The sequence below is a fragment of the Leptonotus elevatus genome, chromosome 1 (assembly GCF_054856555.1).
Source record: "Leptonotus elevatus isolate MCC_2025b chromosome 1, RoL_Lele_1.0, whole genome shotgun sequence".
Classification (NCBI taxonomy): domain Eukaryota; kingdom Metazoa; phylum Chordata; class Actinopteri; order Syngnathiformes; family Syngnathidae; genus Leptonotus; species Leptonotus elevatus.
Window position 1 is genome coordinate 38,349,887 of NC_141239.1, and position 20,353 is coordinate 38,370,239.

Here is a 20,353-nt window from a genome sequence, read left to right on the forward strand (position 1 = left end):
TCCCAGCACTTCCGCGGGGCAAGAGAGAGAGCGTATACTGCTTAAATATTTATTCGTATTTGACTTGTTTTAGTACAGTGCATTTGATACGCGCATTCACTCCGAACCGCGGAGAAAAGCCCGGCCCGACTTCTATGAAAAGATACTGTATATGTGTGTCCCAAAGATGTTCCCATCCCTACTTAAGCCCAAATCATTCTTTAAAAAAAAAAATTAGAACGAGAGTCAGAATATTTTTTGTAGGCTATGTTCATTGGGAGGTGCATGGCTCCCGTCCATAAAATCTAAAATAATGCGACTTTTGATATCATTAGAGTATGTGTTGCTCATATTAAATGGCAACAAATGTGCACAAAGCGTGCGCTATATGAGCTCAAGCAGCAGCGCCGCAGCGGGGTATTTTTGTTTTGTTTTTTTCGGGTTCACCTGTCTGGCCAAGTCCCATGAGATATCCAGGGGAGAAATAAATATATTGAATAAATAAATAAATAATATAATTAAAAAAAGGAGCTAGAACGTGCTGGTTAGTGTGTGAATGACGTTTCGCTCCCTCTCGCTATTGGTTAATGCTGCGGAACCAAAAGGACGATGACGTAGGTGTGTCACATTGTGCGACAAGACGAGCAAAAATTCGGACATGCTAGACTTTCGTCGTGAATCGTCCCAGGCGATGCTATGTCAAGACAACTCAAAATCGTTCACGACATGCCCCATTTATCCGCGACACGTCGGTCGGGCCAAAATCGGACTATTTTCTTGACCAAGGCATAACACTCAAATTTGCGTCAATATTGCGACATGCACCTTTAAAAAAATACAATCTGCTCCTTCCATGTTTCTGAACTGATTTAACCATTGCATCTTCAAGTCTCACAACATTTCAATAACTCAGTTAATATTCCGTCCATTGCTTTTCACTTCAGTGTCTGCTTTTTAGCTTTCATGTGCATTTTTTTTTATAAACATAAATTACAACTTGCTACAGAATGTGGCCTCCTTTTAGCGTAATGGATGATTGCTCAAATTATAGAGTGCGCCACAAAATGATCCTTGCTTTTTGAGCAAAGTTTTATTCACCACGGTCCACCAAACATTACAACGTGAATTTCATGTGCGTGACAAGCAAGGAAACAGTGATATACATAAAGGTAAAAATAGATTGTGGCATTGACAACAATCCGATCATCATAAGAGAGCTCCTGTGACATGCTGCTCCTTCAACCTTGGCTTTTTTTTTAGCATGAATCCTGATGACAAAGATAGAGGATTTAATCAGTCAGAATAAAAGAGCAAAACTGACATCGTCTTGAAAGAAAAAAAAGTTACTTACAAACTTCAGTTCCAACCAATTACAACCTGAAACAATCACAACAGCTTGTGAATAACTGAAGTTTTAGTCAAATTCATGCGTTCATTAAATAGTTGATCGTCTGTGGGATGTTAATGAATAATAATTAAAAAAGAAAAATGATACTCACATTGGCCATATGTTATTCTTCCGTTGTTGCACTGCCACATCGAATAATGAGTCATCAGCCAGTGTTCCAGTTTGACACATTCCAGTTTCACCGTTTCACCATCATATATATATTTAACTCCGTCATGTTTTATTTGGGGGTATTGATCGGTGTCCACAGAGCAGAAGGTAGCTGTACACAACAAGCAACAAAAAAAGTTCATCAACATCTCCTGCGTATATAAGTCAAATGTTCCCACTTCATTTTGTTTTTCTGTTTTTGTTTGAACCTTTGCAGGTGGGCGTTGTGGACCACTCTCCGTTAGTGTTGCAGTACACATTCTCCGGACCCACTCGTTTGTACAAACGGCCACAATGATATGTCAAAAACATAGGACCCCTTTGCATAATCTCACCATTGTGGACAGTGGGAATCCTTCCACATTGGTCAACTAAAATGGGATAATAGAAAAATGCACTCAACATGTCAAGCATTTACTACCTAAGCTGATGAAATCATTGGATAATGAATGAGTAGCTACTTGTAGTAACTTGTGGATAATTATAAGCGGCGTTGGTTGATGATCCTGCAAGATAAAAGGAAGACACTATGAGTAACACATTTAATTTTGGGGCATTTAAAACTGGTTCAGTGGGATAATGTTTTTGAAAAATATTTCTTGCTTTCCATATTGTCACTGCCAGGTGAATCGTCGCATCTCCAAAATCGTAACTTTGGAAATAACTAAGCAATGAACTGTTTTATACATAGTTTTAGCATAAAAAAAGAGAAAGCATTACAGCGATCATTTTTTAACAAAAGCGGCTTACTCAAATGTATCTAACCTATATTCACTCATTATTCACCACTTACTAATTTCTCTCTTTTTTTTGTGTGTGCCTGTTTCAAGTTTTTTTTTTTTTTTTTTGGCCATACCTCCATCTGCAGGACGTGTTTCACTACGCGTAGATGTTGTGGAGCCACCAGGGGTCGGATTTGCTTGTTTGACTGTGAGGAGGGGGAAATGTCAATTTGAGCAAAGATTGAAGTTTATGGTAGTTACATGCTGTGTAGTCACAACTATTATTTCGCTAGCAACAGTTGGATGATGCGTACACTTAAACACAAACAGCCTAAACACAAACAGCATATCTGCTTTATTTTACTTACTGCAGGATGGGGTGACTGTCCAGGTTCCACCAATGCAAAAAATGGACTTAGCCTGTTTTCCCTCAACATCATATCCACCTTCACATTCGTACACAATTTTAGTATCAGAAGCATACACATCCTGGCGAGGGCTCTGATTTATGATTACAGCGTGTGGGATTTTAGGGGGATCGTCACATGCCTCGATACTTCCTGTAAAAACAAGACCAATAAATGGTATGTATAGAATATGACAAAACCTTCAGAAATTGGACAGACTTACGCTCACAGGTTGGAACAGAAAGCCATGTTCCATTGACACACTGAGCTGTAGCAGCCCAGTTTTTGTATGAGTAGCCGGGATCACAAGTTATCCTTATTTCATAACCATTCTCATACCAACCCATCGAGCTCAAAGTGAATTTCGCATGAGGGATAGTTGGTGGAATGCAATTGTTGACATCTGGGGAGCCACAAAAGAAGAAAAAAAAAGGGGGGGGGGGTGTGGAAACGCACCATTACACCTTAAATCGTACATTTCAATCAGTTTATAAAACACAAAAAAATTTGGTTGATAACGTAGAATTACACACACACACACACACACACACACACACACACACACACACACACACACACACACACACACACACACACACACACACACACACACACACACACACACACACACACACACAACATTTTAAAATGAGAATCAATTACAGTAAACAATATTTTGTTTCTTTATTTGTTTTATCAAATGATTGGGTAATTTTATTTCACACATGCCTTTATTCCGACCCAGACGGGTAAAAAGCCAATATAGATACAATGTGTACTTTCATACTTTTTTTAAATACTGTAACCAGTTAATTAGTTATAACCTAAATCATGAATGAGAATTAATTATTTTATCATTAAAATAACATATTTTACACATTTTACATCCACATTTTTATTTTGTTGTTGAAATTTACGACCTGGTCATTCTGTCCCTTTTGGGCCATACATCTCTAATATTCCATAAGTCAACGACCAATCATGGCTCACCTGTTTTCTGTGATTGGTTGTAACCTGAGCACTGAGCAACTGTGATGTCATTTTCAGTTGAAAGCAAGTGGCAAAATGGCCACCACCTGAGATGGATCAAAATGGCTGGATTTTGCTGCTTAATTGATATTCCACAAATGCAATATTAATTAGAATGCTGTGTTTGGACTAGTGGGGGCACATACAACGTATAGAAAATTGCAGTGAAAAATTTGCAATTTCAGTGCAGTATTTAGCAAGAAACACAAAGTCGACATACAGAATTTGCATAGGCGGGGCCACATAAAATGATGTGGCGGGTAGGATCAGGCCCCCGGGCCTTGAGTTAGACATTTGCGCCGTATGTCCAACACTTACCAATACATTGCGGTTGAGTAGACCATTTCCCATTCTGGCATGTCATTGTTGCCCACCAGCCCTCTATTGCTGGCTTGAGTCCATTTTCACACGTGTAGGGCAACACGGTTCCATGCGAATATGTGTCTTGTTGAGGTACAAAGTAACCTCCATCCAGGCTGGGCGCACGACAAGAACCCATCGCTGAAACACAGCGATGGGCTACAGAAAACCAAGTCAGGAAAATCCATCCAATATCGTTCTTGAACATTCCCAGCGGCACCATGATTAAAAAATATATTCTGAGCAGGCAAATAATGCTGTGGAGTCCGTTTGTGGTCAGTGGTCAGTAAATAACTGCAGCTCTGACCTTCCTCATATCAGCTTGGAGATGAAGAAACAGCAAACATTACTGCGTCATCAAAGGGTTACAAATTAAAACAGAAATATATCTATGAGCTCTGTACTTGAGTCACGGCATACATGTGAAATTTCAAAAAAGTATTAATTTGCCCAACAAATAATGACGTATGTAAATAGAGGGTTGAGTTGAGAAAGAACCCCACCGTGCTTACCCCCCCGCCCAAAAAAAAAAAATCTATATTGTGTCCGGACTGTTTCAAAATATCTTTCCTGGCAGCTGGGATCAGAAGTTGGCATTAGGACACAGCAAAACAACAAAAGTGAGTACAAACCCACACATTTTTGTAAATGTGACGACACTGAAGAAATGACATTTGTTAATGTAAAGTGTACAGCTAGTATTGCAGTGTAAATAGACTTTCTGTAACCTCAAAATATAAAAGTGAATGCACCCCCACCCACCTTTTTATAAATACAGAATGTTATTGTATTTTTATAACACTGCGGTTCGGAAAATGGATGGATGGATGAAGAAATTATACTTTGCTACAGTGTAAAGTAGTCATATTTGTATTTAACAGTGTAAATTGTGCTCCCTAAAAACGAATTGGTCAAATTAACCCAAAAAATTTATTGGTTAAATTAATTTACCAACCTCGTTGGTAGTTATGTGTCTGGCCATTCCTTTGGTTAAAGCCAATCTGGAATGGTAGTGTTTTCATTGGTAATAGGACCATCCAATAGAAATTGGTCATTGAGCAAGATATATGCTAATATGTGTAGAACCCTATAGGAAGTAACCAATATACATTGGTTGGATTGGAACCATCTTTATTGCTTAATAATGAACATTTTAATTGGTAAAAATGGTTATTAATATTGGTAAATGCTACCTGTACTTGGAATGTAATTATATCTGGAATAAAATAGTGGGTGTGCTGGAGCCTATCCCAGCTATCTATGGGCTGTGGGATTGTACCCTGAGCTGGTTTCCAGCCAATCGCAGGGCATATACTGTACAGATGAAGAACCATTTACTCACAATCATGCCTAGGGAAAATTTAGACTGCAAGGCTGGAAAAACTTGGTCCTCGAGGACCGGAGTCCTGCAGGTTTTGGATGTTTGTCTTCTGCAACACAGGGACTTCTTAGACCTACCATGTATGTTTTGGGAAAAACTGTGAGGGAAGCCAGAGTACTGGGGAAACATGCAAACTCCACACAGAAGACTGGAGACCAGATTGGAACCCTCAGCCTCTGAACTCTGAGGCCGCGGTATATGGTGATATCATATTGATATCATGAAAATCTGTGGATAACTTACTCTTACATTTCATTACCGTACTTATTACTTCTTGCTCATCCGTAGGTGAGAGAAAAAATGACACTGAATTCAGTTTAATGGATGTATCACATGTTTCGGCTTTATGGGACGGAATTTTTGCAGCCCAGTTAGGTCCAATATTTAAAAAAAAGAAATATTAAAACTGCTCATGCATGTTATAGATCTCACCTTTTTCATCAAGAAAATAATCAGGGTGTGAAGATTTAGAGATTCCTTATTTGATTAAACTATTTAACGTATCCCAAGTACCTTTTATATTGTTTTGATTATCGTACAGCTGTTTCCTATACTATAGCTGCTTGCTCGTTTCTGTAACATATATATCTCTGTTCTGCTTCTTTTATTTTTGCCTTGAGAAACTGTTGGTAAAAGTTGTTTTTCTTTTTGCAAGCCAAGGACTCCTTTTATGTTTCCTCTTTATACAGGTTTTATTCAGAAGACAGTGTTTATTATACAGCAAGGTAAATATGTCAACAAATACATTGCAAGCACCGTCAACATGCAACTCTTTATAAACGAGATCCCAGTTTTGATGCGCTAAACTATCATTCAGTGCAGATTGTTTCCTCGCTTATTAATCGCTTTACTATAAATTCCATGGAATCTTTTACTTACTTGAATTTACAGTCATACAAAGCAAAAACAAATAAGTGATCAGTATTGTCACAAATAAACAGGCCACTGGTGACACATGTCACCATCTAGATCGGTAGTTTTTTGTTTGTTTTTTACCAATCCGTTTAGTGTCTGCAGCATGAAATGAATAAATATGAGAGCAGAACATTTTCCATATAGTGATTTTTGAATATCATTTAAAAAAAATATCTATTTTTACTTTTATGTATTTATGCATATATTGTTTATTTCCATTTATATTTATTCGTTTGCATTTAATTTAGTATAATAATTTTTATTTCCGTATTTATTTAGGCATTTTTGATCCTCCATAGTTAGAGTACACTTTGACAACAGCCGTGATTGGTCGTTATCTGAGCCCCGGAATCGTTGTGATGCCCCTTTCAGTCCAGCAGGTGTCAACGAACTTTTAAAATTCGCATTTTTATGTGCATCATTTATTTGGTTGCTATCTGCAACGGGTACAGATTACACAATGCGCACGTGATGCTTTTTGACCTCTTTCTCGTTCCGTTCTCCAAGAGAGTGCCTTGTGTGTTTCATCTGGGCCGAAAACAGGTTGCAATCACTGGGTGAGTTCAGGAATTCTGTGTCCGCTGATAAACTATCAGGTAGTCTTTGTCTGCTGATAAACTATCATTTAAACTTGCGCGCAGTTTATAATGTTACTCTCGCTTCTGCACCGAATGCTTTTCTTCAGTCTCGACGCACTCATTTCAAGCATACGCTGCGTAGACGTACGTAAAATGTAAATGTGTCCGCTGAAAACATTCTACTCAAATGTCGGCAACCGGTAGCGTAACCGCCTGCTTTTGAATCGATTTGCAAGGCAACCAGGTGGAGTCTTCCACTCTTCCCTCATGGCTGAAGTCTTCTATGTTGGAGTGGACGTGGGCACGACCAGTGTGAGGGCTGCTCTGGTGACCAGGGAAGGTCATTTGAAGGCGGCTGCCCAGGAACCCATTAGCATCTGGGAACCTCACGTTGACCATTATGTGCAGTCTTCCTCTGAGATCTGGCAGAAATGCTGCGCCGTTGTCAAGGTAAAAACGAGCTACACGAGGACGACGAATCAGGGGGTGCAGAATTGCGCCCCCTGCAGACAAAAATGCTCAAATGTACTGTATGGAGGAAATAAATAATAATAATAATACAAATGACATTTTGTTTGTGGATTTATTTATTTTTTGGTCAGGAAGTGACACGGGGAGTGAACAAGAAGCAAGTGCGAGGGATCGGTTTTGACGCTACCTGTTCCCTTGTGGTGTTGGACCAAAGCTTCCAGCCCGTAGCGGTCAATCAGGATGGTATAATCGTCATTTTATCCAATGACAATAAACACGATTACTTGTTGAATGTCCGTCATGAGTCATGACCCAACCCAACCCAGCCCCGTCGATGAATGGCTGTCGATTCGCGAAAAACTGGTACTACTAAAAAACGGAGGATTGGTGACTGGTCTGCGCCCTACTACTACTGATTTTGATGAATAAGTCAAAAAAACTACAATAACAGCCACCATGACCGCCTTTCCTGCTAATCCAGGAAACAAGCAGCGAAATGTGGTGATGTGGATGGACCATCGTGCTGCAGAGCAAGCTGCCCGGATCACAAGCACAAGCCACAGCGTCCTGAGTCGGGTTGGAGGGGTCATGTCACCAGAGATGCAACCACCTAAACTGCTGTGGCTCAAAGAGGTGAGAGGTGAGCGTAGGTGCCATGATTTAGTTGATGTTTTATGTTGTTTGTTCTTCCAGACATGAGGATTTATTCTTGGTGCAAAGATTCCTTCATGTCTGCAATCTCACACTGTTGTTGTTGGTGTGTGTGTGTGTGCGTGTGTGTGTGTGTGTGTGTGTGGTCTTATAGTGGGGCCAACATTTCAGGATTTCACAGAGTTGCGGGGCCCACCCGTCCATGTGGGGCCATTTTGCTGGGACCCGCAAGTATAGACCTCTTTTTGAGGGTCAAGACTTGGTTTTAGAGTTTAGGTTTGAATTGGGTTATGGTTGAGGTTAGGGTAAGGAATAGGGGTAGGCAATAATTTTTGGTGGTTGGGGTTAGGGGGAGGGGCTAGGAAATGCATTACGTAATGATATGGCCCCACAAAGATAGTAAAACAAACCTGTGTGTGTGTGCTTGCCTTGTGGGGTTTGAACAATATATATTTTTGTTCCCACTTCTGCAGAACCTCAGGGAAAGCTGCTGGAACAAAGCTGCTCACTTTTTTGACCTTCCAGACTTTCTCTCATGGAAGGCCACCGGCTCATTGACTAGGTTTGTTATACCGCGACAATAATTTGTATCTTCTACATACTGTACATATATTTATGATAGAATTGCGTAAGCCATTTCCATTCGTGCACTGGGGAAATTCTGTTTTTTAAGGAGACATAAAGTAGATAGTAGCTGCACATCGGAAACATTTCAAATCAAGATGATGAGACGGTATATTGGTAATAATTTCTGAACAATAGATTTGTGATTGGTGCTTCGGAATAATAGCACTTTTTATTGCAACACAATATTTAAGCCCCCCTTTTTTTCACAATTGAAATGTAAACAAAGTGCAAAAATAGAAACCGTAATGGAATGAAATGGAAATAAAAACAGGCCAGCTAGTGTTTACTCTGTGAGGTCTAATTGTAACGTAACTGCTTAAAGTACATAAAGCACATTTACTTAGCAAATACAAAGAAAACACAAACCATCAGAAGTCAGTGGCAAATTGCACGAGTCAAGAGACTCCATTATTTTCTCCTGTGTGGTTGCATGAGTCAAGAGCAGAGGTGGGCAATCTCGGTCCTCGAGGGCCGGAGTCCTGCAGGTTTTGGAGGTTTCTCGCTTCCAACACAAGCTGATTCCAATCAACAGGATCGTTATCAGGCTTATGCAGAGCTTCCTGATGAGCTGATCATATATCAGCTGTGTTGGAGAAGGGCAACATGCAAAACCTGCAGGACTGCGGCCCTCGATGCCCACCTCTGGTCAAGAGCATAGGTGTCAAACTCCGGTCCTCGAGGGCCAGAGTCCTGCAGGTTTTGGAGGTTTCCCTCTTCAGGATCGTTATCAGGCTTATGCAGTGCTTGCTGATGAGTTATGTCATTTGTCCTGCTTTTGAAATCGGTTACAATTATCTGGCAACTTAAGTTAGCCTACTACCTTCTTTTTAGTATTTTTTTTAAGCTACTATTGTTTTCTCTGCTTTGCTTGTGAATGTCGTTAACTGTTGCGTTTGTTGATGCTTGAAGGCGTTGTTTGCTTGTGTAAAGCACATTGAATTGCCTTGTGTAGGAAATGTGCTATAGAAATAAAACTGTCTTGCCTTACTAATGTATCGTGAGGATTATAATCTAACGTTACGTGAATTATTGAAACACTTTAAGTGAAATTGACGAGTACATTCATCAACATTTAATATACAGGGGAACCTCAGAGTTTGAACGTCTCGGAACTTGTACAATTTGGACTTCAACCAAAAAATCGGAGTAAAAAATGCCTCGGAGTTTGAACTCATTTTCGGAGTTTGAACACTCAAGCAAAGCAAGCTAAGCCGATTGTACCTTGAAAACGGGTAGCCGAGCGAAGCCGAGCAATGCCGAATGCTCACGTTGCGGTAGTTGAGATGAAGCGTTGCTCATTTCCAGTCAGATCGTGAATACTCCCGGAGGTGCTCCATACTTGCGAGTGCATTTTGATTTTTCCACGACAATTTTCTTTGTCATGGGCCCAAAAAAAGACAACAGTGCCAGTGGCAGCAAAGAAAAACATAGAGTGCTACGAACCACAGTGGAATTAGGAAGGAGATTATCGCGCCGTTGTAACTACCATGACTACTTCTGTAAATACTGGCACGAGGACCCCCCTTAGCTGTTCAACAACGTGCCTGACGTTAAACAATGCACGCAAGGACCGCTTAGTAGTCATAAAATACACAAACTCAGCACTGAACTAAAGCTAGCATTAACATAGCTTTTATCATCCACTGATGCCATCACACTACAACAAAAAAGGTAAGATATTTTTTATTGTTTAAATACTGTACAGGGTGTAAATGTAAAAAACATAAATAGGAATTTTCTGTTTTTGGAGCTTGGGAACGGATTAATTGCATTTACATTATTTCCTATGGGAAAAAATGTTTCGGAGGTTGAACAATTCGGACTTTGAACAATTCGGACTTTGAACACTTCGCAGGAAAAAATGATGTTCAAACTCCGAGGTACCACTGTAGTTGATACCATTTCAATTGTTTCCTCTTGAGGTGTCTTCATTTTGGTTTGAACGCTTCCATAACTTTTACTAGTATAAAGACCATTTTCTTAGTCCTAGTTAGCTGGTCTAAGCTCATAAACACTCAGCTACGAACCTTCTGTATAATGTTGCATGCTAAAATGCTAGCTGCTCAAGTGCAGTTACACAAAGGCTGTTTTAAGGCCTTTTTTTGTTTTTGATACTACAAATGCTAAGTTTTAAAGAGCAGTCAAGCTTAAACATTTCTTGACAATAATATTTTATATGTGAGCTCACCAGTCTAAACATGACATTCTGATTAATATGACATTTGTGGAATATGAGGTACGAAGCAAAATCCAGCCGTTTTCATCCATTTCAGGGGGCGGCCATTTTGCCACTTGCTGTCGACTGAAGATGACATCACAGTTGCTCAGGCAACGACTAATCCCAGCTCAGCTCACCTGTTTTATGAAGATGAGCTGTGATTGGTTGTCAACTGTGATGTTATTTTTCACTCAACAGAAAGTGGCAAAATGGTCGCATTCTGATATTGATAAAAACTGCTGGATTTTGCTGCTTAACTCATATTCCACTAACGTGATATTAACCAGAGTACCGTATTTAGAGTAGTGGGGCTGCATAAAACATATTATTGTCAAGAAATTGGTTTGGCGTTGACTTCCTCTTTAAGTTAACATTTATATTGGTTTGAAATTGGCCCACTGAAAATGTTTCTAGACAATAAAATAAAGTTTGCTGATCAATTATAGAGAATTGTGCAATTATGCTTCATGACATTTATTCCAGTGTTGCCCCCACCAGATGCTATTTCATCTCCGCTGTTGGGAAACACGCAGATGCTAATGCAACTTTCTTTGCTGTTAAACAGATCCCTTTGCACTCTGGTTTGTAAATGGACGTATTGCCCCCCAGAGGGATGGGATGGCAGTTTTTGGACTTCAATAGGACTGGAGGATCTCACTGAAAACAACTTTTCCAAAATAGGTAAAATTTAAAAAGTTGTGAACACATCAAACACAAATTATTTAATTTGAATGTAGTTTTATTTATTGTTGAACGATCAATTGTTTGTCTTGTAGGCAACACGACATGTTCCCCTGGGAGTCCTCTTGGGGATGGTCTGACTCAGGAGGCCGCAGCAGATTTGGGTCTCAATCCAGGAACTGCAGTGGGGGCTTCGCTCATCGACGCTCACGCTGGAGGCCTTGGTATCTCATGCAGAACATATTTGCTAGTTGTTTGTCTGCAACATCTGTACCTTTAGTACGCTAGAAGAATTGCACCACCTAACGATGGTGTGACATCTGGATTTAGTCGACTCTATATAAACAGGGTTGGGAGGGTTACTTTTAAAATGTATTTTGTTACAGTTACAAGTCACCTGCTAAAAAATGTAGTTAGTAATGTAATCCAAGTACCAGAATATGAAAGTATTGTAACTGGATTACTTTGGATTACTTTTGGATTACTCCAAAACCGAGTATGCTCATGAAGACAAAATAATAATAAAAAATCACCACAATATATATTCTATACAATGTGCCCATGCTATTTGCGGGGGTGATAGGGACCCGGGCAGCCTACAAATAGCAAAAATCCTTGTGTAATTAAAAAGCATGTAGGCTATTGATTGATTGATGTCCATATGCTGTTTTCGAACTGTCACAGAAAGCATAGATAGATAGCTCCAAGTAAGTTCCAGTGAATACCTTTCAAACTGCCCGCGTGTGGAGGACACGACGAGTCAATTAGTTCGTTCCCACCTCCCCGACATGTAGCAACGGTCCCAATCGCGCGGGCGTGCACAAGCGCTCTCTCTCTCTCATCGTAGAAATTGTAACCCTCGAAGTAATCCCCATTTTTAATAACTGTACCTGTAATCTAATTACACGTTTTTTCCTGTAACTGTAATGGAATACAGTAAAAAATAAAAATTGTACATCTGATTGCATAACGGCAGTACATGTATTCCGTTACTCCCCAAGCCTGTATATAAACTACTCCTGAACTCCATTTGACCTGTGTGTGTGTGACCTTTGCTAATCTCAAATTGTTGTCAGTCAGGGTTTAAAAGAACACATGCTGGTCATGTCATAGTGATGTATGCCGCTTTGCCCTTACACTCACGCATTGGTGAATTCCAAATGAGAATGACTTGAAAGCGTGGAGATAAACTTTGCATCACAGAATGCTAATACACTACTTGCTTGTTTTTCCCACACAGAAGGCTCATTGCGTTATTTTTCTTGTTTTGTTTCTCCAGGTGTGATAGGAGCAGATGTAAAAGGCTTTCAGCTGCCATGTGAGGACCAGCCAATTACGACACGCATGGCCATGATCTGTGGGACATCATCTTGTCACATGGCGGTAAGTCTGTTGCAGTGTTACCCTGCTATGATGCACCCCCCCCCCCCCAAGGAAAATTCCTAAATATTCTTCCATAGCATGGCTTGCGCTTCTGTAGATGCGAGTTTTTTCATTCTTGTTTTGTATTTATAATGTAATGATTGGTTTAAACTTTGACCAGATCAGTGAGCAGCCACTGTTTGTCCCGGGAGTGTGGGGTCCCTACCTGTCTGCCATGGTACCAGATGTGTGGCTTAACGAGGGAGGACAGAGTGTCACAGGACGTCTGGTCAGTGTGTTCTGCTCCTGTCGTCCTTGTATGTGCAAATGCAATGATAATGGCAATATTGTGATATCACGATATTAAAACTGCCATAATATCGTCGTCGTCGTCATGTCACGATAATTAAAGCAGCACATCTGTTAAAAAAAAGTCAGGTTGAGTTCCATTTGTGCAGTTCTAGCACCACCTCTGGTGGCTAGTTTTTTTTTTTTAGTGCAGTTTACTTTTTAAAAGGCATGTTTTTGCCCTTCTATGTTTAAAATCCACGCTAATGGTCAGATGAAGGGGAACGTATTAGGCTTGTGAACTCCATGTGTGCGTGCATTAGCAAGTAAATGCCTCAGTATTTTTATTTTTTTGGCTTTTAGTCTTTAATTGATAGGACAGCTGAACAATTGACAAGAAATGGGGTCGCCTGCTCCGAGGACAAGCCTCTATACATTAGTGGTGTGCCAAAAAATTGATTATCATGAGAATTTTAAATGTCCCAAAATCGATTTTCTTTAAATTATTTTATACTGTCTTCCCTTTATTTGTGTGTGCCTTTATTGGGAGCGCTGTTCATGTTGTACCCGATTTGGCCACTTAGGGGCAGTGTGGTTCCACGCGGTCTGATACACTGTTAACTTGTAGCCACATTAGAGACGAGAAGGAAAAAGTCACGATCAAGTTATTCCAATAAAAGTTGTTTTTTTGCAGCGTGGAGGGATAAAGGGAAAAAAATAACCACATACTTTATTTTTTTTCCAGTTCCAATGGCTCTCTATCATAGAAATTAACGTTCAAGGACGGCACAAAACTGCTGAACAAGAAAACAATATTATGTGCAAGAACTCATTTTGTACTTTTTTTATTTTTATTTTTTAAACAAAAATCAATTCACTCAAAATGTTATTAGTGAGGTACTATGTTTGTCCTGCATATCATTGCAAATCCGCAAAAAAATGATTAGGCCTTGTCATGGTCAGTGGGGGCCCAGGGACCCCAAACAAGAAAGGATTGGGGGCCCAGGGACCCCAAACAAGAAAGGATTGGGGGCCCTGGCAGATGGCGTATGGCACGGGGCACGGCAGACAACCATTCGTCGAATTCTAAAATTGGCATATCTGCATCTTAAAGAATCAACGTGAATTGTGCTTCATTCAAATAACTTGTTGAAACAAAATAAAAACAGTAATACAATAGTAAAGTGCACATAGGGGCCTAATGGCAAGCTACGCCCCTGCTCATGGTGGTGTAGGGCAGATGTAGACCCAGTGTAAGCATAACTAGTATGTCTGCCATCTAGTGGGGGTTGGTGATATTACAACTTAAAACTAAAGTCGAGCCCTGCATATTCACAATTCAATACCCTTGAATTCGCACCTTCACTTTTTTTTTTCAATATTTAGAATGTTTTGGAGTTTTATTATTATTGTTATTACTATTTTTAAATATTTTCCCCAATTTACCCCTTTTGTAAATGGGGAAAAAAGTACAGTATAGTTAAAAATAAAAAAGTAATGTGGGCCACTCAGAGAGTGGTTGTAGGCCACCGGCTGCCTGTCGTGATAATGTTGCTGATATCGGATGCATACAGTATATCACTAATCCAAATAGTTTGACTGTTTGCATGTTTTTTTATGGTTGCGTGATATTCTCCATGGCTGACCGTTCTATGTAACAGTGTGTCTCCTGCAGATTGAACACGTGGTGAAGGGCCATGCCGCTTACGCACAGCTCCAGGAAAAGGTGCGGCAGAGGTTAGTTGACGCAATCAGGATTTGGCTCTTGAAAAACATCGCAACGCAGCTGTCGTCCTCCATTTGCTGACACATAACGTTCATATTGGTTACGATTAGGTTAGGTAAGATGATGTATTGTCATTACAGGCTATTCTGTGGTGATGAGTGAATGTTAATGAGGAGACACGTGCTAATAATAATAAGGCTGCTTTCAAATATCCATTTTCTATGACTGTTCGTCCTCGTTAGGGTTGTGGGTTAGCTGGAACCTATCCTAGCGGACCTTGGACTGATCCAGCAGTAGTTGCAGGGCACAAACACATTCACACCTATAGACAATCAATTTCTTGTCTTGAATTAATCAACATTTAAATACAATTATTTTTTCAAGGTTGTATTCAACTGGGTCAAATATTCATTTGCTGATGGTGCCTTTTATCATACTTAGGCTAGTTTTCTGTCAACTATGATTCCAAATAAAACATTTTTTTGATGTGTTTTCTCTGTTGTCAAAACACCAGCGACGGCATCTATAGCTACCTGAACAGCCACCTCCGGCTAATGGCTTCGTCATGTTCAGCTGTTGACTTGCTGGGCTCAAGTCTTCATGTGTGGCCAGACTTTCATGGGAACAGGTCACCGCTGGCTGACCCCACCCTGAAGGGCATGGTGAGTTCAAGCCCGATGTAAAGGCTGTACTTTTGTCTGTGGTCACACATAAAGTGACACTTACCGTAAATGGCTCGCAGGTGTGCTAATAATGTCTGCGGCATGCTTTGAGGGAATCAATAATTAATATTACACTTAAACCCCCCTATTTTTGCCCTACTAAAATTATCTTATGCAAGTGACCTACCCTGCCCCTGTCGGCAACTCTGGCGAGGATAGATTTGAATTGAAACGACGGCGCTGGGTGGAACTAGGAGCGGCTGCTGTATAAAAAAGCAAGAGCTAACTGCTAAATTCACACAAGCCACCACAAAGACCGCATGAATTGGATTTTCTCTCATGAAATTTGACCTTCATTACCAAACCGCTGGCAAATACCGTTTGTGTATATGGCACATGCAGCTGACATATCGCCAGACACAAATATCGTCGGCAGCTTCAACCCATGTGAGGATACACGCTTCTGATAATGAATGAATTAATCAATTTCATCATTCAACTGTGTGATGAACACTTTGCACCTTCTGGTCCTTTTTTAAGAGAAATTTTTATTTTTATTTTATTTATTTTGAAATTTTGTAAAACTTTCATGTAGAAACAATAGGAAACTATTACTTGTTTTTATGCAACTTTTTAAGACATGTTAATGACCCTGGAAGAATTTTGAAACTCTTTTATTTTGACACCAATATTTTCCCTTGTAGTGAAAATGAGTATCGCCTCCAAATATACTGTACTTGACTACTCATAATCAATATCGGCCCTGAAACAAATATTGGTCTATTACTACTGTAAAAATAACCATCACTGCATACAAAGTGCTGTACATGGAGTAAAAATCTGACATACAAATACAAAGACAGATAAAACAAATAACATGGAAACAAAAAACACAAGTTACAAAAGTTATAAAAATGGAGAGGGGCTTAGGAGAAACAAATCCTGAACAAAACGACCAGTAACCTGAAACAGATCGTGTTTGACCTTCGAGGTTCCACTGGCGTATTTAAACGTGTGAAATTGAGTGCTGACAATTTTACAGGTGGTTGGACTGTCTCTTTCTCAAACTCTGGATGACTTGGCTTTGCTCTACTTGGCCACCATACAAGCCCTGGCGGTCAGTCCACTGCTGTTTATTTTTTATTTTTTATTCAAATTTGACCTTTTAGACTTTTGTCTTCTTAATTTGAGGTAGGACGGAATGTATTTGCTTCACTGTTTCCTTACTGGATACTTCTTTGATTTCAGCTTGGTACACTACATATACTGGAGGCCATGAAAGAAGCCGGGCATGACATTAAAACCATCTTCTTATGTGGAGGATTGAGCAAGAACAGCCTGTTTGTGCAGACTCATGCCAATGCAACAGGTACAAAGTACAAACAAGAGACCATGACGTGCTTTAGTGTTTGCGAACAGCAACTGTTTGCATCACTAGATAAACATACCGGCACACATCACTACAAATGTATTGAGACAGTGACGTTAATTCCTGTATTTATTTATTTGATCTAGTCTTCGTCAGCTTAAAAACTGAAATTGAGCACCGCAATTTCTTGTTTGAATAATTAATATAATAAGACAAAAACCTGCCGAAATGAAAAATTGGTGAATTCAAACAAAAGGTGCTTGCTGTCTTCTAAGAAAGGTTATTATAGTTCATGAAAACTAATATACAAAAATAACCCAAAATTAAAAAAAATTATAACTGAAAGTACACGTGCCTATAATTATAGAAAACATGTCCTTTGTTTTAGTCTTTGTTAAATAATTTCATACATGACATTTTGTGGTTTAATTTAAATTAATCTATTATTATTATTTTATTATTAATATTATTGTTATTATTATTTTTAATATTACTGTATGGCTGTACAGCAGAAACAGAGTCAAACAGTCATTTGGGTGTGGCAGTTTACCTTATTTTACTACACAATACTCTTAGTTACTTTAAAAAAATATATATTTTACTCAACAAATACTCCATATAAAAAAACTACATCTAATAAAAACTACACTAAAATTAAGTGTTTTTAAAAAAAATAACAAACCCCGCACTTAAAACTAATTAAACCTAACTTAAAAGAAAGAAAGACAAACTAACTATAATGAAAAATCTATTATCTAACTATTATAAGCCAGCTTCAAAGTTGTGTGTCAGATCCAGGTGCAAGTACCAAGAAATAAATAAAAGCCGAAATACTGATCTGTTGTATCACACGCTTTAAAAGTCAAACCCAAATGTTTCCAGTCTACAGTAAATATTAAGGACTTGGCCACACTGTTCTTCTTTCTTCTTCTTTTGGAGGAGAGTGGGCATGATACATAACTTATGTAAATATTGATTTTTGATGCTGTCTGTTACATAGCCAATTTGGTTACTGTCAGGGTTGCCTGTAGTGTTGCCAGAACAGACAGAGGCTGTATTGGTGGGTGCAGCAGTTCTTGGAGCGTGTGCATCCCAGGACCATGGCACCATACAGGTGGACACACACACACACGCACGCACGCACGCACGCACGCACACACACACACACACACACACACACGACTCAAGTTGTTGATATCTTGAACTTTTCTTTAAAATGATTCTTAAATGAATACTTCTCTTGCAGTCAGTGAGTCAAAATTTGGGATCTTTAGTTTATCTTTCAGTCATTTTTATTTACTTTTCCCTTGTTTCAAACCTTTTTTTCTTTTTAATTAATATGGGTTTTGGAAGCCATTTTCTTGTGGGAAGGGTATACTGTAAAAAAAAGAAAAAGAAGATTAAAATGTACTTAAAAAAACCTAGTAAAGTTTTTTTTCACTCTGAAATTCTAAGTACATTTTACAAGGAGAGATTTGAGTACATTTTACCAGTTAATTTTCAACAAAGAAAAAGGGGGTAAAAAAAAAAGCTAAAGGGTTGACGAACGAACCCACTCCTGCTGTGTGTTAGTATATTGATGAGACCTGTTTTTGGTCTCATTTAGGACACACCTGCAATGCAGTGTTGTGGCAAACAGCAAGAGTGGCATGACTCAGGTGGTAGAGTGGTCTCCCAAGCTGAAGGTCACACGAGTTGAGTAACTTTTTTAAATAAAAAATAAAATTGTAAAATGTACTCAAAATTATATTTGTAAATTTGACTTAGAATTTCGGACTATTTTTTTTAACTCTTAAAAAAAACAACTGTACTTTATGTTGTTAGCTTTTAGCTTGTGACTGTTATGATATGTTGTGTGATTTCTTTATTATTCTAATCCCTTCATACTAACTATGTCGGGCAAAAAATGCAAGTGGTCGGATGAATATGTGCAATATGAATTCACATGTATAACGGAACGTATGGTGTTCCACAGGGTTCACTTCTGGGTCCTCAGCTGTTTTCATTGTATCTGCTACCCCTGGGTTCCATCTAAAAAAAAACATTATTTAAGACGTTATTTTAAAGTGCTTTGTTAGTTGAGTTGAGTGACGGGAGCCAGTGTCCCAGTTGCATGATAACAATGTCCAGTTAAGCAATTCTAGTCCAGCACAACTAGCTATCTAGCAAAACTAAAGGAACACTTCCTTAAGCTGCATGGGAATGGGGAAGAATTTGAACACAACAATTTCTGAATTCAAGGCGAAGAGAAAAAAACAAACATGTTTTTCAGTAAAGAAGGGTTCCGTGAATGTGCATAGGAAACTGTTGGGGTTTAGTACCTCCAACAAGGTCAGAAGTGCTGACTCACCACTGCTGGTTGGACCGAAAACACAAATTTGATATATATATATATCACAACATTTGATTTCATTTTTTTTTCACAGAAGAGACTCTGCTTTCTGCACAATGTACTTAAGATTCAAGATGCTGAATAATCTTGTGTCCGGTCAACTTTATCATCCCTGTGATCTCCCAGCATCAGATCTCCCAACACCAGAGAATGATGAGCCTTTAAGCCAGATACACTAAAAATAAGACATTATTGTTTGAACTAGGCTGCACCTGTCAAGTCCCCCTCCCCTAAAGACGCGTGCAGCAGACAGTTGTTGTGTCTGATCCGCTGGATTGTGCAGCTTTAGAGTGCAGAGAGGCCGCGCACTGCATAAGTCGTGAGCTGAGCCGCATCAAAACCACTATAGCCCAATTCTTTCTACAACTGGGTCATTGGCTGGCCTGAAAATGCACAACATGATTTATTAAGGGTTATTTTACATTTTTGTTATGACTTTAGGAGGCGATGGCGAAAATGGCTAAAGTGGGAAAAGTCGTTGAGCCAGATCACAGCCTTCAGAGGTGAGGTCAAACTTTGATGACATTTTCTTCCTTATTGGCTCTTAATCATTATCCCTTTAACATATTAGAAGAGGAAACCATAAATATATGTGATAACTTAAACCATCAAACGTGTATCAAATATGACCTATTTTGCAGATTTTACCAAAGAAAGTATAAAGTATTCCAGTGCCTTGTTGACCACCAGAGGGAGTACCAGGCCCTCATGAGCACTTCTGAGACAGAGAGTCACTCGGGCGAACTGTGAGTAGAAGCCCGAGCAGGGATTTTGTGCCCCCTTGGAGAACAGATCATGTTGTGCAAATTGAAAAGACTGCCAGTCATGGTCCATTATCACCCCCGCCCACTTTCAGCACACATGACTACTAGTGATGTAATATTGTACAATGGAAACAATGGCATGTTTGTCCCATTGTGATTTCTTAATAAAAGTGATTTAATCAACTTTCAGAGGCAGGATTCTCTTTCATTCGT

General features: G+C 39.3%; 2 protein-coding genes across 7 annotated transcripts; one reads left to right on the top strand and one right to left on the bottom strand.

The window, feature by feature from the left end:
- Positions 1-1,050: 1,050 nt before the first annotated feature.
- LOC147181986 (complement factor H-related protein 1-like) lies at positions 1,051-4,518 on the bottom strand. The gene is made up of 9 exons (XM_086097837.1): positions 4,014-4,518; positions 2,890-3,069; positions 2,628-2,819; positions 2,394-2,465; positions 1,999-2,043; positions 1,747-1,908; positions 1,479-1,649; positions 1,331-1,356; positions 1,051-1,247 (listed from the first exon to the last, which is right to left on the bottom strand). The coding sequence occupies exons 1-9, from the start codon at positions 4,276-4,278 to the stop codon at positions 1,236-1,238; spliced, it is 1,125 nt and encodes a 374-aa protein (XP_085953963.1). The 5' UTR covers positions 4,279-4,518; the 3' UTR covers positions 1,051-1,235.
- A 101-nt stretch (positions 4,519-4,619) lies between these two features.
- fggy (FGGY carbohydrate kinase domain containing) lies at positions 4,620-20,323 on the top strand. Of its 6 annotated transcripts, none has more exons than XM_086097812.1 (18): positions 6,843-6,947; positions 7,037-7,073; positions 7,166-7,379; positions 7,532-7,643; positions 7,882-8,040; positions 8,206-8,282; positions 8,525-8,613; positions 11,462-11,577; positions 11,673-11,801; positions 12,857-12,960; positions 13,121-13,228; positions 14,903-14,964; positions 15,468-15,615; positions 16,658-16,732; positions 16,864-16,984; positions 18,004-18,098; positions 19,818-19,879; positions 20,018-20,323. In XM_086097812.1, exons 3-18 carry the CDS (start codon positions 7,197-7,199, stop codon positions 20,124-20,126), a joined length of 1,749 nt encoding a protein of 582 aa, XP_085953938.1. In that variant the 5' UTR covers positions 6,843-6,947; positions 7,037-7,073; positions 7,166-7,196; the 3' UTR covers positions 20,127-20,323. The 6 variants fall into 6 exon arrangements, with proteins under 6 accessions (XP_085953952.1, XP_085953913.1, XP_085953921.1 ...); XM_086097804.1 differs by having other exon boundaries at positions 6,879-6,947; positions 7,037-7,084; XM_086097826.1 differs by lacking the exons at positions 6,843-6,947; positions 7,037-7,073 and adding an exon at positions 4,620-4,675.
- Positions 20,324-20,353: the final 30 nt, after the last annotated feature.